The sequence below is a fragment of the Malaclemys terrapin genome, chromosome 2, assembly GCF_027887155.1.
Source record: "Malaclemys terrapin pileata isolate rMalTer1 chromosome 2, rMalTer1.hap1, whole genome shotgun sequence".
Lineage (NCBI taxonomy): Eukaryota > Metazoa > Chordata > Testudines > Emydidae > Malaclemys > Malaclemys terrapin.
This window is the reverse complement of record NC_071506.1, coordinates 16,197,655-16,222,118: the sequence shown is the minus strand read 5'-3', so window position 1 is coordinate 16,222,118 and position 24,464 is coordinate 16,197,655. Positions and strand designations below refer to the sequence as shown.

The 24,464-nt window shown below is 45.7% G+C and overlaps 1 protein-coding gene across 1 annotated transcript in view; it reads left to right on the top strand.

Annotated features, from left to right (window-relative positions):
• The first annotated feature begins 927 nt into the window (after window positions 1-927).
• Window positions 928-24,464, top strand: part of TG (thyroglobulin) — a 201,858-nt gene continuing 178,321 nt past the window's right edge. The window contains exons 1-11 of the mRNA XM_054017024.1: window positions 928-1,024; window positions 2,358-2,466; window positions 3,677-3,774; window positions 5,086-5,289; window positions 8,002-8,161; window positions 12,596-12,702; window positions 14,055-14,198; window positions 14,931-15,116; window positions 17,313-18,377; window positions 20,219-20,797; window positions 23,967-24,209. Coding sequence (XP_053872999.1) covers window positions 961-1,024; window positions 2,358-2,466; window positions 3,677-3,774; window positions 5,086-5,289; window positions 8,002-8,161; window positions 12,596-12,702; window positions 14,055-14,198; window positions 14,931-15,116; window positions 17,313-18,377; window positions 20,219-20,797; window positions 23,967-24,209 — 2,959 coding nt within the window. The 5' untranslated portion in view covers window positions 928-960. The remainder of the gene's footprint in view (window positions 1,025-2,357; window positions 2,467-3,676; window positions 3,775-5,085; window positions 5,290-8,001; window positions 8,162-12,595; window positions 12,703-14,054; window positions 14,199-14,930; window positions 15,117-17,312; window positions 18,378-20,218; window positions 20,798-23,966; window positions 24,210-24,464) is intronic.

Here is a 24,464-nt window from a genome sequence, read left to right as displayed (position 1 = left end):
GCGGTTTTAATAAAATATATACACTCAGTAATGCACCTCACTCAAAGGACAAAACATGCTCTTAGTTAGATTTACTTCTGTTAAAGCCCCCCCACTGCACTGGGCTGCACCACCACTCCACCACTGCTCGGCCTCTTCCAGGGGCGGCAGGTTTGTAGAAATTTTGGTGGTGCCCAGAACCTGCTCCCCCCAAACTCCGCCCCCACCTGCCTAAGGCTCTGGGAGGGAGTTTGGGTGGGGGTGGGGGTCTGGGGTGCAGGCCCTGGGATGGAGTTTGGGTGTTGGGTGAAGGCTCTGGGATGGAGTTTGGGGTTAGGAGGGGGTGCAGAGGTGAGGCCGGGGGACACTTGGGGGAGGTGCGTGGGGGCGGCAGGCAGAGCCGGGGGAGAGACCTGGCCCCAAACATTGGGGAGCAATGAGCAGGGAGCTTAGCTGCCACATAAAATAACTCGGGGGGGGGGTGTGAGGGGAGTTTGGCTTTGACCAGAAGTAACGGGGGGGGGGGGGCGGGCACGAGGAGCTGGGTGGGCCGCAGGGAAGAGCTCCGCGGGCCGCATGCGGCCCCCGGGCCTTGTGTTTGAGACCCCTGGTCTAGGTCCTTTGTGCTTTAATTAATTTGCACATTGGTTCAATTAAGCCCTCCAGTATCCTCCATTGTATGTTGGCAGTTTGTTCTGCTCGTTCTCCTTTCGGATGACTAGGTGTACAAGTGCTCCCTGGAGAGGAGATTAGAGCTGACTGATGAAGAAATCCACGGGGACGTTCCAGGTGAAGGAGGCCCTCATGATTTTCTTAGAAATATAACCTGCGTCAGTCACCCTACTTAGTGCCCAGTCTACCAGCTCATAAGTGAATCTGTTCAAACAATGGCTGCTATAAAAGTCTGGCAGAAGCTTGTGCAGAGCATTCAGGGGCTTGATCCCTCAGCAGAAGAAGGGGTCATATCTCCTGCATCGAAAGATGGACCCCCTACTTCTCAGCACCCTTTTCTGCTTTATTAGCACAGCATCAGCCAATATATTTGGTAAGTTTACCTTTACTCATTCTTGTCCCTTATGTGTCTCAGGCTGGAGCCATGCTGCGTTTGCCTCTGCCTGAGAACTTGGCACTGATACTTCACTATTATTGATTATTTATATTATGGCAGCACCTACAGGCTCAGAATTCGATCAGGGCCCCATTATGCTGGGCAATACACCATGAAACAAGACTGATTTTATAAAAGAGATGTGCCAATGACTCAGTGGTCATTGCGCTGCCAGGGATTTGAGTTTGGATTCCAAGCTACGGCCCATGCTCATGGGGCCAGCAAAAGCCCCGTTTCTGTGAAGTCAGCGTGCGCCTGTCTCAGGGAGGTGTGACATGGGCTGATGATTCCAAAAGAAGCTACTGGAGGGACTGACTGGCCAACACAGATGCGTGGGTGAAAAGAATGGGGCAGCGGGGAAATACAAAGGATCCTGGAGGATGCCCTCAAATTTAGGCACCCTGGTTATTCGTATTGATTAACCATTATTCCATTTTACGATGAGACTCGTGATATCTGGTACATTAATGTGAATACACCAGACTCTCAACTCGCATTACTAAAAAAAAAAAGTTTCTAGCCCTCATGGTTACAGAGAGAAGCTCAAAACCATGACCCCGGAAGGCAAATAAATATAACCCACTGGTGAGTGTCTATTACCTGCCCCCCTCTGTGCTAATGCACAGAAGATCTGAGTTGATACTGCCGCAAGTCCTAGAGGCTGGTTCTTTAGGTTAAACTGTAGCAGCCCATGATTTTTATTTCTGGTGACCCCTGGTTCAATCCCTTCCTCTGTTGGCCAAGAGGGCAGCCATCAGGCAAACACAACCCCCAATGGATTATTTCTTAAAATTCATGGTTTTAAGCTAATCTCATGATTTTTGGAGGTGGGGGTGGGGGAGGGGGAGGAGACTAGCTCATGATTTTTGATCATTAGGAGTTGGGAATACCCAATACCTGGTACAATCTCCCAGGGCTGCCCATAGGATTCAGGGGGCCTGGGGAAAAGCAATTTCGGGGGCCCCTTCCATAAAAAAAGTTGCAATACTATAGAATACTATATTCTCATGGGGGCCCCTGTGGGGCCTGGGGCAAATTGCCCCCCTCGCATCCCTCCCCCCCCCAGCGGCCCTGCAATCTCTTGACTGTGAGGTCTGTTAGACTGTGGAATAATGTCACCAAAGAAGGGGAAACCCCATTGTGGTGTTTAAAACTAGACCCAAAACGACAGCACAGACTATACTGCCGGAGACAATGCTGAGCCAGGCTCAGGATCTAACAGGATGGTAGAGAAATCTTAGTGATCTCCTTCCCTGTTTATTGCATGCAGAGTACCAGGCTGAGTTCCAGCCTCTCCGCCCCTGTGAGCTCCAGAGGGAAAAGGCCTTTTTGGAAGGAGAAGTCTACGTCCCTCAGTGCTTGGAAGATGGCCAGTTCCGGTAAGATAGGACAGCCACCTGTGGACCCAATCCTGTACCACTGAGGGCAAAGGGAGCTCTGTGGCCGAGCGGGATTGGACCCCAACGTAGTGGATAAGGAGGACTGTGCTCCAGCTTCAGACTCTGTTGAATGAGTTCTCTAGTTTGGAATTATCTATGGGGTCCCTACTATTAATAAAAAAGAACGGGACTGTTTTAAATGTGGTGGGCCAGATTGTCCTTTACACAACATACCTGGTGGGTTCCAACCCACAGGGGAGAGCATCCTCCATCAGGTTGCTACTTTCTCTCCTACAAATGCGGCAGGGAGGGGTTGGAGCCAAAGCTTTGCCACCCCCAACGTGTTAGCCTGCGTAGCTGAGCCGGAGCGAGGAGGGGGGAAGTAGTCTGCACCAGGTATAGGGCTGGCACAGTTTATGTCTTCCTTGCAGCAAAGGGCGGGGGGACCAGCAACTGGATTGGGACTCTCAAATTGCCAGACTGGCCTAGATTTGAGTTAGAGAAGAGACTGACCTGCGCAGATCTGGATCCGGAAAGGAAGGATAGTCTTGTGGTTAACGTGCAGGACTAGCAGTCAGAGTTCTGCTACCAACTTTCGGTGGACAAATCACATAGGCCCAGATCCTCAGATGTATTTAGGCACTTAACTCCCTTGAAAATCAATGGGAGTCGGTGCCTAAATACCTTTGGAGATCTGGGCCTTAATCTTGCTGTCTTTCAGTTCCCTATTCCCCCAAATAAGATAACAACACTCTCCGACCTCACCTCATGAGGCGCTGCTAGGATAAGCTCATTAATGTGTTTGTGGTGCTTAGACGCTAGAGTGATAGATAAGCCTATAATTAAAAATTAATGCATTATTTTAAAAAATGAATCTGAGCTTTCCCACTATTTGAGGCTGTTCAGGCCTGTCTCTACATGAACATATTGTAGATCTGATAAGAGGTTGCACAGCTAGGCACCCATCATACTATGGGCTGGGCACTGAACTGAATGAAGACTGGAGGGGCCCTATGAGAATTCCAAAGAGATCCCATCAGTTAGCTCTGAATAGCCTAGAAGCCATCTCTAGAATACAGTTCTTCCTGATGCCACTGCTGTGTTGTCACATTGTTCTTTGTCCTGTGACCGCCCCATTGCTGACAGGTATATTTCATTTTGTTGGACAATTCTGTTGCCAGTAGAGAATGATGATGTGTCTTCTCCTCAGGACTGTGCAGTGCAATACGAATGGCCTCTCCTGCTGGTGTGTAGATGCCAATGGTATTGAGGTACCAGGCACTAAACAGACTGGAGTTCCAATAGCCTGTAAGTCAGAGGTCATCACTTTTTTTCATGGGTGGGTGGTAAAAAGCTATTTACATCCCAGTGTGACAACTGTTGAAATCAAGTGGACTTTGGCCACTGACGTCAAAGAGAGCAACAGCAGGCTCCTGGTGATTTATCGATCTTCCTCAGTGGAAGCTCTTTAAGTTACTCAGGACCTCATCATGCAAACTTTACTTATCTGAGCAATCCCTTCTTGTGTGAGTTAGAAATAAATGGAGATATCCCATCTCCTAGAACTGGAAGGGACCTTGAAAGGTCATTGAGTCCAGCCCCCTGCCTTCACTAGCAGGACCAAGTACTGATTTTGCCCCAGATCCCCAAGTGGCCCCCTCAAGGATTGAACTCACAACCCTGGGTTTAGCAGGCCAATGCTCAAACCACTGAGCTATCCCTCCTCCCCAATTTATCCCAGTGTAATCAATGGTGGCCTGTCCCTGTGCAAGGGCACAAGGAGAGAGTGGGGGGGGGGGAAAGGGGGAAGGGTGAAACAGGGGCCTTGAGCCCCCATCCCTCAGAGTTTGGTTCTAAATGGGGCATAAATTTTCAAAAGCAGGTGCCAAAATTTCACATACAAGTAGCATGTGGCAATAGCATATGCAAATTCAAGTCCTTGTGGGATTTCCCACTGTTTCCTTTGCACTTCCATGATCAATTACTTGTTTTAATAGGAACAATTACTCATTTACATTCTAAGGGCTAAATCTGCCTTCCAGTGCCACACCCAAGTAGTCAGGTTGGGTGCAAGGACCTGGGAGGAATTTACTACAAAACACTTATTGTCTTTAATAGGAACTGAGTGGCTATGGCTTTAATGGCATGTGGGAGGAAAATGTGCCCCTCCCCAGGATCTTATGGGAAAGAGCAGGAAATTGACATGATAGAGCTTTGTTCTGGCTTTAGTCACTCCCAACCTTCTGGTACAATTTCTCTTCACATGGCTTCACACCCCCTAAGTTTGGATTTTGAGGCTCAGACCATCAGCTGGTGTAACGTGAAGTAAGGTCAGGTTTTGCCTGATTTCAGCTGATGTCAGGTAGAATTGCTGGGTTTCTCTTGGGTAACTAAAACCATAAATCCTTCCCTGGTCCCCCAAAATGGTGAGTTTAATCTGAAACTTATACCAGGCTCTCTTGCAATATTTGATCACTCTCCTTGGCAAACCTGACTGAGCGACGGAACAAATTCATGGTCTCGATGTGGCCCAGAGAAAACTCTGATGTCCTCTAGAAAAATAAATGGTTTTGTGCCCAGCAATCACTTTCCACTAACGATGCCTCTTTGGTATTGTAGGTTTATCCTTTTGCCAGCTCCAAAAACAGCAGATCTTGGTAAGTCATTACATCAACAGCAGCGCCATCTCCTACGTCCCTCAGTGCTTGAATTCGGGGGAGTTTGACCCAGTGCAGTGTGATGTGGGGCCGGGCCAGTGCTGGTGTGTGGACTCTGAAGGGATGGAGATTTATGGCACAAGGCAGACGGGGAAGCCAACGCGATGTAAGTAAAAAGTTCAACAAAATGTAGATTTGATTTCATGTTTGGAGGAAGGGAAATAAAAAGCTTGCGTGTGATGAGCTTGGCTGCCAGGAAATTTCAAAGTTGTCTTTCCCAAATCATGGAATGATGGTAGCATGTCCAGATAACTTGCATCCAAGAGTTTTAAAAGAGCTGGATAAGGAGCTTGCTCGATTTTAATGCTGATTTTCAATAAGCCTGGGAGCACAGGGGAGGTTCCCGAAGACTGAAAGAAAGCTAACGTTATGCCAATATTTCAAAGGGGTAAATGGAATGATGTGGGTAATTATAGGCCTGTCAGCCTGACATTGGTCCCGGGCAAGATAATGGAGCAGCTGATACAGGACTTGATTAATAAAGAATTAAAGGAGGGTAATATAATTAATGCAAATTAACAGGATTTATGGAAAATAGATCATGTCAAATTAACTTGGTATCTTTTTTATGAGATTACAAGTTTGGTTGATAAAGGTACTAGTGTTGATGTAATATACGTAGACTTCTGTAAGACATTTGTCTTCATACCACATGATATTTTGATTAAAAAACTAGAACAAATAAAATTAACATGGTACACATTAAATGGATTAAAATCTGGCTGACTGATAAGTCTGAAAATGTAATTGTAAATGGAGAATCATCATTGCTCAGGTGTGTTTCTAGTGGGGTCCCACAGAAATCTGTTTTTGGGCCTCCACTATTTAACATTTTCATCAGTGACCTGCAAGAAAACAAAAAATCATCTCTGATAAAGTTTGCAGATGACATAAAATTTGGAAGAGTGGTAAATAATGTATCAGGTCACTGATACAGAGTGATGTGGTTCGCTCAGCAAACTGGGCTGTGTTGTCAGGTGTTTGGCTGCATGTGTGTGCGTTCTCTCTGTGTGCTGCCCCCAGCCCTGCGCAGACAGCTGGCATGGCAGACCTCGAGTGAACCGCCCAATGACCAGAAGATCTGTTAAGGTATGAAGGCACCCAGCCAGGTTTATTCTCGATAAAGCATGGTCCTAGCTCCCCGGATCAATGTCTACAGTTACACTAGCACATGTATGCCCATGACAATGGACACAGCTCAGTGAATGGTGGGACTTTCATTCCCCCACTAGACTGGCCAAAAACACTCCCTCTGAGATACCTCTTTATACACCGATATGAACAAGTTACATATTGCCCCTCTGACATATCTGGGTGCCACCCTCTGATGCATCTGGTGCCACCTATTGCCTTATACTTATTGGCTCAATCAAAACATGTCTATCCATTATGCTGTCATCCTGACATTATCTTTAGGATGGGTCAGCGTGTTCCTGTTATCGTTGGTGAATGTGTTTGGTATTGAGGTACCACCCTTCTGGAATGTGTTTACGTGAGTGCCTAGCACTACTTAGGAATGTATATTTCTGCAATAGCAGCCCTGTTCTTGCCAGATTCTGTGAGCAGGGCCTGCCTCTTGCTCACAACTTAACTTTGCTTTATATCAGCAAAGCTTGGCCACTACTTTAGCCCAGGCCTCAGGCCTCACACCAGGCCTCTGATACAAGGGCTTATGTCTCAGGCTCTATTCCTACTACAGGCTGAAGCAAACAATATGCCTTTTAATATTTCTCAATGTGAATGTATGCATCTGGGAACAAAGAACATAGGCCATACTTGCAGGATGGGGAAGTCTATCTTGGGAAGCAATGACTCTGAAAAAGAGGATGGGATGGGATGGGCTGATTAGCTAATTAGCTGAACATGAGTTCCCAGGTGCTACACCATGGCCAAAAGTGCTAATGTGATACTTGGCGGCATAAACAGGGGAATCTCAAGTCGGAGGTTATTTTACCTCTGTATTGGGCACTGGTGCAACCACTGCTGGAATGCTGAGTCCAGTTCAGGTGTCCACAGTTCACGATTAGAAAGGATTAGAAAACCTGCCTTATAATGGCAGACTGAGGGCTGGTCCACACTAACCCCCCCACTTCGAACTAAGATACGCAACTTCAGCTACGTGAATAACGTAGCTGAAGTCGAAGTATCTTAGTTCGAAATACAAGGTACTTACCGCGGGTCCACATGCGGCAGGCAGGCTCCCCCGTCGACTGCGTATACTCCTTTCGTGGAGCAGGAGTACCGGTGTTGACGGCGAGCACTTCCGGGATCGATTTATTGCGTCTAGACAAGACGCGATAAATCGATCCCAGAATATCGATTGCTTACCGCCGAACCCGGAGGTAAGTATAGACGTACCCTGAAGAAGCCCAATCTATTTTGCTTAACAAAGAGAAGGTGAAGGGGGGACTTGATTTACAGTCTGTAGGTACCTGCCTGGGAAACAAATATTTAATAATGGGCTCTTTAGCCTAGCAGAGAACGGTATAACATAATCTAGTATCTGGAAGTTGAAGCTAGACAAGTTCAGGTTGGAAATAAGGCTTCAATTTTTAATAGTGAGAGTAATTAACCATTGGAGCAATTTACCAGAGTCATGGTGTAATCTCCATCATGAACCATTTTTATATCAAGATTGGATGTTTTTCTGAAAGATCTGCTTTAGGAATTATTTTGGGGACTTCTATGGCCTGTGTTGTAGAGGAGGGCGGACTACCTGATCATGGCTCTGGCCTTGGAATCTATGAATCTGTGTGGGTTGCTGTCAAGCACTTGTGGGAGGGTGAATTCATGACAGTGGATACTTGTTTTCCGTCAGGTCCGGGGAGCTGTGAGATCCGAGACCGTCGCATTCTGCATGGAGTTGGGGAAAGGAGCCCACCACAGTGCTCAGCAGATGGAGAATTTTTGCCTGTCCAGTGCAAATTTGTCAACATGACGGACATGATGGTCTTTGATCTTGTTCACAGTTATAACAGGTAGGAGCAGACATTTCTGCAATTGAGTGGCAATTCTGCAGACCTCTGTGAATCATTACATCCTTGCACGTTCCGGCTGTAGCCCACACTAACCCCAGTGAGTCTTTATCTGATCCAACTGGCAGAGGGAGACAAAGAGCTTGATGGGTCGTCTATTTCCTAAAAGCGAATAGACTTATGTTAGTTTACTCAGTAGCAGTTTGTGCTTTAAAAACCAGAGCCAGCTCATCAAACCCACAGGCAATGGAACCAGAGTATCCTTACGCATTCTCAGCTATCTCAGTATGATTGTCTTTTGTACAGTGTCTGTCATCCAAGGCAGCCCTCACCATACAGCATGAATTAACGCAATGAATGAGCTAGGTAAGAGCAGCGGGAGAGAGACAGGTAAGAGATGAAAGATGTTCCCACTGGAGACCTGGACAGAGATGCAGAGTCAGTGAGGTGGAAACATACAAGGAGGCTGTTTCATCTCTTGGGGTGGCAGACCAGAGGCTCTTGCACCCACAGTGCAAGGACATTGCAGCAAGTCAGCTAGTGGGAGATGAACAGAGGGTGAAAAGAGGAGTATAGAGAGAGACCAGGGCTCTTCCATGGCTGGAGCAGGCCATTGGGGGACTTTAAAACATTAAAACACACAGATGGGACAGGAAACACTAGTCCTGTTGAGGTGCAGGAAGAGGGAGGGAAGTAGTAAGGTTTGCCATGGAGGGATGGGGATTGGAAAAGGGGACCTGATTAGGGACAGCTCTCCTTTTGCACAGCTGCTGTTGAGGCTGAGTCCAATTTTTCTGTGAAACCGTTTTGCCTGCCTCTCTCTAATGTGGCTAAATGGTCCTGACTTCAGACTCATTGCTTGTCTCTTTCCACTAGAGGGCAGAAAAGTAAACATAATGAAGCCTATTCCAGTGGTGAGAGAGTCTAATTTAAATGTGAATCTTGTTGTTCTGAGTTTTGGTCTTTAATTTAAGCAAAAATAAAAGTACTACAAGGGCACGCCAAGCAGGGCTGCCCAGAGGATTCAGGGGGCCCGGGGCAAAGCAATTTTGGGGGCCCCTTCCATAAAAAAAAGTTACAATACTATAGAATACTATATTCTCGTGGGGGCCCCTGTGGGCGGCCCTGAGGCCAAGTGCCTGGTGCAAATTTGTCAATGTGTCAGAGGAGGCTATTTTGGCAAGTGAAAGATAATGTGTCTGTTTCACTAGTTGGCTGGTGGGTATGGACAACCAAAAAGGCAACTAGAGTGAAGAAAGTGATGCTTTAAAATGACATTTTGCTGTTCCCATTGGGAGTTTTGCCTAGAAAATGGCTTCAGGACTGGGTTTGAGTAGCTTTCATATCACCGTATAAATCTAAGCAAGATTGTTTTTACTTCCAGCTTTCTACCTTTCTCTCTAAGGAACTTACGTAGACCCCATTACCGTAGCATCTGAGCACGTCACAATCTTTAATGTATTTATCCTCACAACGCCCCGGTGAGGTAGGGCAGGGCTATTGTCTCCATTGTGCAGATGGGGAACTAAGGCAGAGAGAGGCTAAATGACTTGCCCAAGGTCACACAAAAAGCAGCAGAGCAAAATCCGGAGATAGAAAGGTAGGAGTTTGGGAGCTGAGAAGCCACACTGTTTTCTTTCTGCTTCCCGCATCATTTCCTCCGCAGTAAAGATTCTGGGGCAGATCTTTCAGCTGCTGTAAATTGTCATAGCTCCAAGAATATTATGCCTCTCTGCGTTATTTGGTTGTTGATGTACAGAACACAACTCAGCCACCTTTCTTGACACTGGGTGTGGTCAGTAAACTGTGGATACAATTGGAGCTGCACAGTCTGATGATAAAGGGGGCTTCCTTAGAATCACTGAAAAATGAATAACAATGTAAGCCTTATGATGCCAACAAATCCATGTTTCTCCCCTTTCCTTTTCCATTTTCTTTACACCTGCTCCCATCTCAGAACACATAGGACAGAAACACGAACATGGCCGCAGTTCACACATCTGCTTCAGCCATTTTTGTGACTGGGTATGAGAGTTAAGATCTTGGCCATTTTGTCATTATCCACTGCTGGACAAGGACAAGCAAATAGTAGGGACAATGGTTAAAAAAGGAACAGAGAATGTAAGGGGTGGATTTTCAAAGCTAGGCACATGCAGTACTAGTTGCATTCTTATGTGGGCCTGATTTGTACTTTTTTCATTTTATTTAGTCATATTCTGAACTCAGAACAGAAATGACCAATACCAGGATATGACCATGTGTCTATCCACATATTACACATGACATAATTTGGTGTGTAGTATATTTTTTAATTGAATTATTAAAAAAAGCCATGTGCAGAAATGTATTTACCCAACAGCCTGTCTGAAAGCCGTACATGTTCAGATGCCATGGTGATAGGCACGGTATAAGAACCTGAATTGACTAGAAGACTCCCATTGCATTTAGTCACACTACTCTCCTAAGAACAAAGGATGTGCCAAACAAGAGCACACCATTGGTTTAACAAGTGTGGTGACCTTTCTTCTGAAAATGACCAATGCTTGATGCTTAAGAAGAGCCTGAAAGCACCAGCAATGCACCAAGTCATTTGTGCCACTCTGTATATGGGGGACAGGATTCTCTGGCCTATGCCGTGCAGGAGGCCAGACAAGATGAGCGTACAGGTCTCTTCTGGCCTTAATAATTTGTTACTGAATTTCTTCCTTACCCAATAACAATCCATCTATGTCCTGGAGCATGACATTTGATTGCTCTTCTTTTATCATGTCAACTTTATTGTTAGTGGGCAGATTCTCTTTTGGGGTGTGGCAGCAGCACCAGTGTAAAGGGGCCCCAAAGATGATTTAACCAGCCCATGGAGGATTGTTCCAGAGTATGAGTGATCATCTGTGGTGTGAAGCTGACGTAGGGGCTCTTACATCCCTCCTCCCATTTCACTTCTGGAAGCGTGGCCAAGACAGCCCTATGCCAGAGTGATACTTGGCTGCATTTTTGGTCTCTTGGGAATGTTTCAGCCTGGTGTTAGTCAGAGCAGCCCCAAGGCTACTGTAGTATCCACAAGCTACTGCATGGGGGACCAGCCCTGTATACAGCTGCAGTAGGACCAGGGAGAGCAAAGAGGAGCTTCAAACTCCTTTGTGCAACATCCCTGACCAGTATCCCAGGGTCCAGTCCAGTGTGTATCTACCCCTCCACCCACCCAGTCTCAGGTTTTTATACAGCATGAATCACCATGGTATCTAAGGGGTATAATACATTATTTCTGCTTATTAAAGCATCCATCATTGTTGAAAAGCCCTGACTAGATTCTTTGATTCTGTTTACTTCTTTGGTAGTGAATTTCACAGCCCTTTGCTGGATTTCACCACACAACTGCACACAGCTGGGAGGTGTGTGCCTAAATCACATTTAGGAATATGAGCATGGATGTATAATGCTAATCTGATTGTATTAAAACATGGGGAAACTGTTTCATTTGCCATACTGCCTGAACCTAGGATATTGTATCTTCTAATTGCTTAAAGAAGCCCTGGTATATCTGTCAGCTAAGATCACACGGATTATGGTGGGTTTTTTTCAACTCTGACCATATTAAGTTTCCTTCTTAAATCATTCCTTTGCTGGAATCTGGCTATTGTCACTACTAGAATATGTTAAAAGAATCCAGAGCTCCTTTGATCTCCAGAAGTAAGAGTCAGTCTCACTTGTAATATGTTTAAAAAACCTTTCCTTTTAATCCATTGACGCATGTTTTCATAATGTAACAGATTAGTGTTAGGGTTTATCTGCTGTTCCATGCTTAATTCAGTGTTGAAAGCAGATGTGGGGGGAAAAAACAACCTCTTTGTTTAGGCTTTCTGCCATCTTGTGTGACTTTGTGGAAAGCTGCTAATGAGAGGGTATTCGTAATTACATTAGCCTCACTGACACATATTTTACCATTTTTGCTGCGCTTTCAAAGGTTGGACCAGGATCCAAAATTATCTGTCAACATTTCTTCCGCCTTCATCATTTTAGTACATTAGGTGCTAATAACAAGACTAAAAATGGCCTGAAATCGAACCAAGAAATGACCTCATTGCCCTTTGCTCATTGGGTTCTGTTATCGAGGACGACGGTGCTTAGGCTCATTTATTGAGGAAACACATGTATGAACTCTTGTAGTATATAGTGAGCAAGGCAAATCTTGGACTAATCCTGATCTGTGGGGAGCCAGGACACATTGCTCCATAGTCTAAGGCCTTGTTAATAAAAGGAAACACTAAAATTTGGATCACAGTGGAGTAGGGTTGACATAACTAGCCCCAGAAGTGCCATAATGCCTTTGTTCTGTGATCCCTGCAGTGGGAGTTTGGAAAAGAATATGATTTCTTTGTTATTGTCAAAGGGTCACTACAAACTTTCCACTTCATAACTTGTTGCTTTTCCTTTTAGGTTTCCAGATGCATTCCAAACATTTAGCTCCTTCAGAAGCATGTTCCCAGAGGTCTCTGGGTACTGTTACTGCGCTGACAGTCTGGGGCGGGAATTAGCAGAGACTGGTAAGTACCTTCCAAAATCTGGTATGTCTTAGCAACAAGACTCAGAATTCCTCAGAGAAGGGTAAATGATGAACAACCAGGAGCACAGCTTCATTTCAGTGAGAAAGCTAAGGGCTAAACTGGAGTCATCTGTGAGCAAGCAGCAGCTGATTGTACCAGATACGTGTCTGTGGCAAGATCACTTAAGGATGGTGATTACTAGCTACATTTTCTCATTAAGAGTGTCTGACTAAAGCATCATTGTTGCATTGGCCAGCCCAGTTTAGCGGTGATCAAAAGTTATTTTCCCATTGTTGCTGAGTCCCTTCTGTCAATAGTCCAGTTCCTACTGGGCTGGTTGCATATCAGAAAGCCACCAACACAACCGGTCGCCTCATTAGCAATCTGAGCAGAGAGGTGCAGAACTGAATGGACCTGGAGACTGAACAACTCCCTTCCCTGTAGAGCAGGAGTTCTCAACCTTTTTCTTTCTGAGCTCCCTCCACCCCCCCTCACCCCCTAAACATGCTATAAAAACTCCACAGCCTACTTGTGCCACAACAACTGTTTTTTTGCTAGCGTTAGGAGGTAGCAAGAAGAGTAATTGCTCGGGGCCCCGCAACACAGGGGGCCCCGCAAAGCTAAGTTGCTCAGGCTTCGGCTTCAGCCCCAAGTGGTGGGGCTTTGGCTTTCTGCCCTGGGCCCCAGCAAGTCTGTTATAAAGAGGGCGGTGCCCAACTGTTCTCTATTTCCAGTGAAAGTAGGACAAGAAGTAATCGGCTTCGTCTTCAGCAAGGGAGATTTAGGTAAAAATATTAGACATTAGGAAAAACTTTCATACTATAAGTGTAGTTAATCACTGGAATAGGCTTCCAAAGGAGGTTGTGGAATCCCCATCACTGAAGAATAGGTTAGATAAACACCTGTCAAGGATGGTCTAGGTTTACTTGGTCCTGTCTCAGGCTGGGATAGGGGCTAGATGACCTCTTGAGGTCCCTTCCAGCCCTACATTTCTGCGATTCTGACACTGTATGTTCAGTCACCCATGCAGTGACAGCTTGCTTAGCTACCACAAAGCAGCTCAACCCAGCCCCTGAAACTGATAGTTTCTTAGAGGGTAGATCATGCAGTCCTTACTCATTTAGGTAGGCACTTAATCACACAAATAGTCTCCTTTAGTTCAGTGGAGCTACTTGTGTGACCAAATGCCCATCATCTAGCCTCATAGTTCGAATGATGGAGGAGTCGATGTTTGTCTGGTAGGAGGCATCCATTTCTGTCACCTCTCAGCTGTGTATGAATGGCAGATGAAGCCTCTCTTTTTAAAATGCCCCCCCCCCCCCCCCGTGCTGAAAGGCTCTCTTCTCTCACAGGCTTGGAATTGCTGCTTGAGGAAGTTTATGATACAGTTTTCACCGCATTGCAGCCTGCCCACACCTTTACTGAGACCAGCATCTATCGGATTCTGCAGAGACGGTTTCTGGGGGTGCAGCTAGCGACCTCTGGCAGGTTCAGATGTAAGTACAGTAGCACCAGACTGGAGTCCCAGGGGTGACACAAGACTTCTGGAATACAAGTGTGATCACCATGCTCTTGGCTGGCACACTGCGGACTGAACCAGGAACCTCCAGAGCTAAAAGCCTGAGCTGCTACTACTTGAAATGAAAAGCTAACCTTCATTAGCTGGGGCTCTGTGGACCAGGCACAGTGGGGGACTTGTAACACGCACTCACCATGAGAATGTAATGCCTCAGTACTGAAGCAGGTAGTCCACAGCACAGCCAGCATTCTTCTTAATATTCGCAGCAGAGAGGCCAGGGATTGTCCTGTCCGGGAAATGCAAATACCGTCCTACCAGGCCCAGGGTAAGAAAATGTGGGGCTGGCTCATACTGCCATTGCCTATGCTGGACCCATTGCACGATAAAGAGAGATTTTATACTGTCTGTCCACTTGGTACCATTAAATCCCCTTTAAAAGCAAATGTGTATGTAGCCCTGCTCCATTGAATGAGAAATTACATTTACAGTTATGCAATAGCTATTAAAATGGCTGAAAAGTGCGCTGAAGTTTTAGTCTCTATTGTTTACTTTGAGGAAGGAATTCTAACAATTAAAAAAAACTGAGCATCGGGGCCTTCCCTGAACAAACGTCAAGGAGTTATTCAGACATGACAGAATCAGGACTGAATGCAGATTTGCTCCAACACTTAACACTTTTCCTCCATAACCAGCAGCATTTCTCTTCCAGGCCCCTCTAAATGTGAGGTCGAGAGGTTTGCAGCCATTCGCTTCAGACATACTTATAGTCCGTCTTGTGAGGATAATGGGGACTATGCCCCGGTGCAGTGCGAGCAGGAAGGGGCTTGCTGGTGTGTGGACCCGGAGGGGCGGGAGATCCAGGGAACGAGGAGGCAAGGGCAGCTCCTGACTTGTGGTAGGTATTGGAGTGATATAGTAATAAATTCCTGGCACTAATTTTCACATAAGATGCACAAACGCACATTATGTATCCTCCCCAATCCTCCTGAAAGATTTGTTAGATTTTGGAACAAAATACCACAGTTATTGTCAAAATTTCCTGCAGGCTTCTATTTTTTCTCCACCCCTTTTTCTTCTCTGGCCCCACAGCTGCACAATACACAGTCCTGTGAGAGAACAGCAGTATCACCAAATAGACTTCACCTCCTGCCCATCCAACCTAGTGATGGCCCCCTCTCCAGGACCTCACATGAGCCCCCCTCTCTCCTAGCCTTTATCTGAAATGGGAGTGTTCCCTGAGTGAAAGGTGCAGCACCAGTTCTCTTGTCGATATTGTCAAGCCCAAGCATTCAGAAATTATGAATCTGGCACTGAAAATTCATTAGATTTTAAAAACAATAAATGGTGGATTCCTTTTATTTGCCCTCCTGATTTTGTCTCCTTTTGGGTTCACATTTTCAAGCATTTCCCTCTAATTATGACAGCTAGAAAGTCACATTTGTTTTAAAATAGAAGCTGAGATTCACCTGACTCCAAGAGTGGAACTTCGAGAAAAACACCCAATATCACAAGGCTTGTGACAAAATTGCGAGTGTTGGTGACACTGCACTTGTGGTTTAACCCTCTTTTTCTACTGTGATGCCTCTGGTGTGGGGGTGCATGCTTCTGAGGTCTCTTTCCAGCCACCTTGTTCCCCATCTCTGTCCCTGTGTTACTTGGCCATGAAGGTTGCCAAATCCCATAGAAGCAAATGAAGAAAAGGTGTGTGAGCTGCCATTTCATGAAACGAGGGAGATTTCATTAAGGAAAAAAATGCATCAAGCTGGAGCCCAAAATGGAAGATGACAGCAGAAAATGTCAAAGGGGTCAGATGGGGGCAGGGAAGGATTTGTTTAAAACCCTTCATTCTGGAGAGTAATGCCTAAATATTCAGGTTCGTGCTGGAGGGTTGGGGCTACAAAGGCTTAATGCAGGCAGCCTTCGGCAAAATTAGTTTTTCTGTCTACTAGACATAGTTATGCCATGTAGACAAAGAAACAATCAATTCTGGGTGTCACTCAGGATCCAGAGTCACTATAAGCTTTAGGTAAAGATGGGCTTACTGTAAAATGAAACTCGTGGCACGCCTTCAAGGCTGATGAGCAAGGATATTGCAAAAGAGCCTCTGGGAGGCCTCTGCATCTGGCAGGGCTGGTTGTTTTCTCTCTGACTGCTCCTCTGAGATCTTCTGATGGGTTTTGGTGACATAACTTGAGGCTGCTTGAAACTCAGGGATGCAGATTTTTTTTGGCAAACTCAGGAAATCTAAGCAGGGAAATTGGAGGTTCTGCCGACGAACCACTGAAAAGGAATTTTCACAAGGATCTATTCTTAGGGAGACTGGTCTAGCAGCCACATGCAATACAGTCATCACATTTTTTTAATCTACCTCGTTCAGATATTACAGGAGTGCTTTGTCAAGCAAACTGTCTTCTCTTTACACACTGGTGTGATTTGCTTCAAGGAGGGGAGGGGAGAACATTTTAGAAGCATGTATTTGTTTCTTATTGACATTTTGGGGGATGTGAATTTGTGTGGGTCAAAAGTGCTGGCCTATTTGATCCCTCAAAGAACCTCACCCAAAAGAAACACAAATAGCCACCCCTCCACTAAAAATAAGGAAGGGGAGAGCTACAAAAGGACACGGATCAACTAATTAAGGGAGAGAATCCAAAAGCAGGAACGGGAATGCAGGCTAGAGGGTGCAAACGAAGGAACCAGACGGGGACAGCAAGTATAGCTCCTCCGTCAAGGGGCTGGCTTACTGGAATCCTAGGAGGTGGTGGGCGGTGAGGCGAGGGTCACATGACCTGGGGGACAACAAATGAAAACACAAGAACAGGAGTAAGGGTTAAAAGTTCAAAATGAGGGTCTTGCATGGGGACATAGACCAGAGAATCTCGCACAAGTTGCTGGATTGATAGTCTAAAAGACTGAAATGTTTATCCACATTGGACACTGGAGATGAAAGGGTAGTTTAGTCTCTGTGTGGCCTCAGCAGAGGCTGCCATGAACACTAACCATGATGACTGTGGGCTCTAGGATTTTTGTGAGACGGTGGTACTATGTCACCAATTCCAAAATATTTGTCTCCTTGTTTTCCTGTGTCCAGGTGAAGAACGAGCATGTGCCTCAGAGAGACAGCAGGCTCTATCGAGGCTTTTTTATGGACCTGTTGGGCACTTCAGTCAGCACAGTTTGTTCGACATCCCAGATGTGACGTCAGAGACTATAGCCAGGTTTTCGAGCTCTTGCCCTCCTTCCTTCAAGGAGTTGTTTGTGGACTCTGGATTGCTATCTCCTATCACAGCAAAGCAGGATGCCAGCCAGCTGTTCGCACTAGAATCCATCCTCAGTGATGCTGTCAGAGGGATGTTTCCATCAAGACAATTAGCTCGAGTCGCCCTTCGTTTCACCACCAACCCAAAGCGCTTCCAAGAAAACCTGTTTGGAGGAAAGTTCTTGAAGAACCTGATCCAGTTTAACTTTACGGGAGCACTCGGCACTAGAGGGAAATTCAGCATTGGCCAGTTTTTCCAGCAGGGAGGCGTGACAGGAATGGACAATGGAGGAGGCTTTGCAGAACGACCCGAAGGGTTGTCACTGGAAACATCAAAGGAGAGCTTCAATTTGAGTCAACCTCTTGTGGACAGCTTTGGCCGCACTGTTAGTTTACAGGACAATCAGAATGGGGTAGAATTTCTCGCTTCTCTTCTGGAACTTCCAGAGTTTTTTGTCTTTTTACAACATGTTATTTCTGTCCCTGAAAACATCGCTGAAGATTTAGGTGAGGTGGTGAAAATAGCTTTAAAGTCCAAAGATTGCACTGAGCAGCCCACGGATTTGTTTGTTCCGACGTGCACCAAGGAGGGGAGGTATGAGGAAGTTCAGTGCTATGAAGCCATGTGCTGGTGTGTAGACTCGCGAGGTAAGGAAGTCCCAGGCTCAAGAGTGCTAGGCAAACGTCCAAGGTGTCCCACTGCATGTGAGAAGCAAAGGGAAAGTCTGCAAAGCTTGAAACAAAGCCAACCTGCAGGGTCTGATCTGTTTGTTCCCTCTTGTACAATGGAAGGAGGTTTCCTACCGGTCCAGTGCCATGGAACTAATTGCATCTGCGTTGATTTGGAAGGCAGAGCTATTCCAGGAACAACAAGAAAAGCTGGGGAGCCCATGCAGTGTAAGTCTAGGGATTAGTGTTTATTTTTTTAGTAGGATTGTGCTGCTGTTCATGCTACTTCTCCTCTTATTCGATATTGGAAATATATGGGCTAGTATGTGAGAGCACCACTGCCCTCTGCTGGAAAGAATCAGAAGTGGTCCAGCATTTGTTCATGTAGCCCTCTAATGGTTGGGGGATCACAGAGAATATACCCTCAAATAGTCCTAGAGATAAGGAAGAGTCCCCCTTAGCACAAGTGGGTGTAGGGCCTGCACATCAGAGCAGAAGGATGTGAACTCTATCCTTGTTAATGAGCATGTCTCTGAGTTCTGTTCCTGCTGATGTCCTTGTGGCTACTGTGAATGGTATAGCTAGTGACCATGAAAGCCAGTGAGTCCATGCAATTGATACATTATGCTCTGCTCACTGCCTCTAGAATAGCCTGTCCTTCGATAGAGTGGAAAGCTGCTTTTCTTATGGGACAAAATAATCCATGCAACTGCCATTGACCCTCCTTGGGCTGAACCCAGGTCATTCTGAGCTAAACCTATGAGCGTCTATTACTTGAGCTACAGGACTGTGTCCCTCAACTGCTAGCTGTAGGAAACACCTTAACTTCGTGTGTGCACCAGCCGCTAAAGGGGACAAAGGCCAAAACACCTAATGTGGGTCCCACAGTCAGTTCAGAAAATTGAGTGTCAAATGTTACCTGTCTCTTATATAGTGATTTTCATCGTAAATGAAGCTGATGATTAGATGTTCTAGTGCCTAAGTATGAGACTAGGCATAAGCCTGTAAAATGTAATAACAGCCCCCCTCCACTCTTCTATTAATATGCTATAATGGTGGAGTGAAGTGCCTTGGCTAAAAAAAGAGGTCTTATATTGACACCTCAAGCTCAGTGGGCTCGAACAATGACAGACAGGCAGAGGAAGCTCGTCCCAGAGGCCCAGGCCCCCATTGAGAATAACCTGCTGCACTTTTTGGAGAGTTCAGCACCAGAAAACAATAGCAAAGCAGCCAGCAAATTGTCACTGCCATGATGGTCCAAATGGAGAGAGAGAGATCTCAATAGCTATGTCCTGCAGCATTTGGGGATTCATTGTTTGCAATCTGTAACCTGTTTGGCCCACAGTCTGAAGCAAACAGGCACCATAGCCAGGGGAGAGCGCAAAATACTGGTGTTTTAGGTTCATAAATGGTCTGCTGGACTCAAAGAGACGTGCTACTACGTTTTGCTCTTTTTATCGAGCCACTAGCAAGTATTAACAAAATGAGATTTGGCCCTGACGTTGGCAGTTGTGGCCTCCAAAGGAGACAAACTGACATCTGTGCTTTGTTTGAGGGCTGAAGGATGTCCTATAAATGGCTGTAAAATGTAGTTAGGAGAAGTGAGGCCTGGGGTTGAAATTTCCTTTTAGATTGGGGTAAACACGTTCAGTAGTACTTTGCAACCCAAGTATTCCTGATGGTATCTATGGGGCTTGGTTTTTACTCCAGTGGGAGTTTATCTGAATAAGGATGGAGGGCAGATTTTCAAAGGTATTTAGGTACCTAAAGATGCAGGTAGGCACCTCACCTGCTTAGGTGATTTTGAAAATCCCATTTGGTGCCTACCTGTATCTTTAGGTGCCTAAATGCCTTTGAAAATTTGGCCTTGGGTAAAAACCTCAGGATTTGGTCCTCTTTTAATAATGGGACAAATAATAATAATTGCCCCCCAAATAGGCATACAATCAATAGTAACAATAAGCAATTTCTCTAAATATTTTTGCAAAGTAACCAAGTTCAGGTCAGCTTGCATCACATACCTACAGTGCATTCCTAAGATTATTGAATGCATATTTTCCTTTCCCTAGGTCCAAGTGCTTGCCAAGTAACTGCTGCTCAGATTTTTCTGAAGACGGTGCAGCTACTATTGTCAGACCCACGTGCGCTGTCCAGTGTTTACATTCCACAGTGCAGCACCGACGGTAACTGGAGACAGGTGCAATGCAATGGCCCCCCTGAGCAAGCTTTTGAATGGTACCAAAGGTGGATCACCCAGAATAATGAAGGCAAAACTCTGCCTGTTGTTGACTTGTTGAACATACTACTTGAATATAAAGAATCATCTTCCCAAGGCTTTGCAGCCTTTATTAAAGGCTTGTATGTGGCTGGCCACCAGAATATCTTCCCAGCGTTGGCCAAGTATTCTTCTTTTGATGCTCTTCCCCCTGGAGTGCTGGAGGGCAACGTGACCGTTGTGTCAGAGAACATTTTATTGGATCCATATACATTCTGGCAGCTTCTGCATGGTCAGCTCTCCCATTACCCAGGGTCCTACGCTGATTTCAGTGCCCTTTTAGGCCACTTTGAACTGCGCAGTTGTTGGTGTGTTGACAGCAAGGGAGAAGAACTGCAAGGAACTAAGGCCGAGGCGAACAAGATCCCAGCATGTAAGTAACATGACAGAGTTTCTGGTTCTTTATTTACTCTAGTAAGAAAAATTCATTTAGAGAACTATGAAGTAGAAAGTTATTGACTCAGGGAAGGACCCATTGATTCCACAATTACTGCTAGCAAACAGCTGTCTTTTGGAAAAGAATAGATTGCCCCAACTTTAGTAGCACGGTGTGTGGTGTATTGAAAACTGTTCAAATAACAAGCTATCACTTTAAGTTTCAAGCAGTTTCCTGCTTCTGCTTGCAAGCTAGGGAACTCTGTAGGCAAGGATGAGATCTGGGTTTTCTGCAGTCAGTCTGCAAAAGACGCAGTTGGGTCCAAGATGGGTTGAGTTGTGCCTTTCTGTCTTAGATAGCAGCCTCTCTCTCTTTCTCTTTCTCTTTCTCTTTCTCTTTCTCTCTCTCTTTCTCTCTCTCTCTCTCTCTCCCCATTGATTGTTGTGTGTTAGATTTCTGGATTCTACGAAATGAAGTAGTATTAAATTGCAGCCTTTCCGGAAGAGTATTTATGTTTTGTTTCTAACTCTGTGTGTATGCCGTGAACATAACATGGAGAAATAAAATAGAGAAAATCCTTTCTGTGGAAAAATGACAGACAGCCTTATACCAGGGTCAAGTAGATTTTGTAATGTATGGATACCATTTTTGGAATTTGAACACAATCAAAACACAGATAATGAGAAGGGGCTGCGCAAGTACAGATGGGTTTGGGACTTATGGAGGTAATAAATACAAGTTATGAAAGTGATTTGTTACATGAACTTATCATACAAGCATTATGTTAAGGATAAAATAGAAGCACTATAAAGTAAGGTAAGAGGAATTTTCCTTGCTATTCTTATTACTCAGTGTTTTCTTGCCATCAGCCTGATTCAGAAAAGCAAACCTCTTTAGGAAAGCACTTAACCACGTGTTTAAGTCCTTTTGAGGTCAACGGGACTTAAGCATGTGATTAAAGTCAAACACATGCTTAAATGCATTCCTGATTTAGGGCTGTAGTTAGCATGGTATAGTCAGATGCTGCAGCGACGAGGACCATGTAAGTACCTAGATAGATGGGTTGGATTTTCAAAAGCACACAGCAGTAGCCTAACCCTGCTCCCATCAACTCAGTGGAAAAACTCCCCTGGAAGTCAGTGGGAGAAGAGTAAGGTCAGCACTGAATGCTTTTGAAAATCCCACCTCACAGGTGCTGACTTCATCATTTCCCAGCGGGGTACTTGATCCCTGCTCTGCACCAGGCCCTGCCCCCACAATACCCCTTCCCCCAAGGCCCCACCCCCCCTGCCTTTTCCCACCCAGGCCCTACCCCACCTCTTTCTGCCCCCTCCTCTGAGCACCCCAGGCCCTCGCTCCGCCCCCTTCCCTCCTGCATACTGCTCAACAGCTTATCGTGGTGGGCGTGAGGTGCTGGGAGGGAGGGGGAAGAACTGATCAGCAGGGCTGTTACCAGATTTGACCATTACCTTGGGGTATGCTCATTTATTCGGGTTACTCTTCTGGGGGGGGGAAGGGGGAGTTCTGTAATCTATCAATGTACTACTTGTGTGTTCATATGGCGCTCTACTTCTCCCTTCTGCAAGTCCCCTCCCAATGGAGCTATCCTGCAGGACCTCAGTTCCCTAGGGCTGGGTTACTCCAGCCCCAGAATCAGATGCGCGCGCACACACACACACACACACACACACACACACACACACACACACACACAGCAATTCTGAGTGGACCGGGTCGATCAGCACTGTCAAGCTGACCCCAACAGATTTGTTTATAGGTAAGCTGATGACTCAAGGGTTTTCTTTAGGCTAGACAATAGGAGCTGATCACTCTTGGCCATGGGTGATGTTTTCTTCCAGGGAGCTCACAATGCAACTAGGCTGCTTCAGTATTTGGATATCAATTAAGGATTCATTACTAGAATTGGTCTGATAATTGCTGAGCTAGGTGTGTGCAGACATAGGTTCATTAGCATCTGGAGCAGAGATTCCCAGGATGCAGTGCTTCCCTGCTTTTTCTGGTCCCAGAGTTCAGTGTGGTTCTCTGTTCTCCACTCTGTATGTAAATTGAGATGTCTTCCTGTCCCATCTTTCATACAGATGAGGCTAGGGGAGTTGTCTCTGCTCTCCATTCTGTATGTTAATGGAGATGTCTTAATCTTGTCACCCTCATCAGGAGGGGTCTAGGTGTGTCTCCCAACGCCCTTCACTGCTCTCTGCAAGTTTTTTCCTCTGATAGGTTTTGGTTTAAGCAGAGGCTGGGGTTCGGGGTGTCTTTCATGAGTCAGGCTGGATACTGTACCCTGGTTCCCCAAAAACACAGAGCTGACTGGTATCAGGGCCCACCAGCGGGTGGGAAGCACTGTGGGTGAGGGGAAGGAGCTTATCAATGAGGCTGCCGGTAGGGACTATGCTCACCTGTATATCATGTTGCTACCAAAGCAGTGGGGTTCTGCACTGCACCACTTGGATAGATGAGCTGTGAGATGGCCCTGGGAACTAGAATCGCCATCTTAGTTCCTCAAGTGGGTGGTGGAAAGGACAAAGGGTGGAAAACTTCCAGTGGGGGAAAGAGCACACGAAAACTTAACTATCGGTTCGGGGGGGCAGGACTGGAAGAAGGGAGATATTAGATTAACACAAAGAACAGGAGTACAGACTAACACGGCTGCTACTCTGAAACCTGTAGATTAACACAGATATATATTTGCAGAGAAGCTTGCATAGAGCCTGTTCACAGTATGCCTGGCTACAAGAAATGAGTAAAAGACAAAGCATAGAAAATGCAAATGACAGGCCATATGCCAATCATCACCCTGGACACTTTGCTTGTATGTTGCATCCTTTCTCCCAACCTTTGTCTTAACTGACTCAAGGCAGGGACTGAGCCTTTCTGCCTGTTTACATGGAGCCAGGCACATTCTGGGTCATGCTGTAATACAAATAAAGAATAATAACAACTCTTACTGATCACTTATTTGTGTGTGTGTGTGTGTGTGTGTGTGTGTGTGTGTGTACAGAGAGGGTTTTTCTTTTAACTGATGCAAACCAAAGTAAATATAGAAAGAACCAAGAAATGTTAAATAAGAGTCTCTTGAATATAAATGTGTGAATCTTTACTGGAGTAAGATAAAAGTTATTAAAACAACCCTTTGCTGTACATACAGGCCCTGGTGCATGCGGAAGTGTAAAGAAGGAAGCTATGCAGTTCATTGATGAAGCGGAACAACTCATCCTAGCTTCGAATGGCTCCCATATTCCTTTGGGACAGAGCTTTTTAATGGCAAAAGGACTTCAACTAACGGACAACGATCTTCTTCATTTTGCTGAGACCTTTCAATCCGGGATCGCATTCTCTGAAAAGCTATTGGCAGGAAGTGACTATGCAGTCCGACTGGCAGCACAATCAAGTAGGTTGGGAGGAGTAGAAGTTGGTAAAATGGATTGAAATTAAACCTTTGGAGAACAGGGCCTTTGCTTAAAGGGGAGTAATACATAAACTAGCCCAAAACATTATCTGTATATACCAGAGCTCTATAGGCCAAAGTCAGCCTTACTGAAAGTGGATGTAAATCCATCAGAGTTAATGAAGTTTCAACTGCTTACATCAGGGCTGAGTTTAACCCTTTTTCTGATGTAGCACAGTGGGCGACATTAGAACCTGG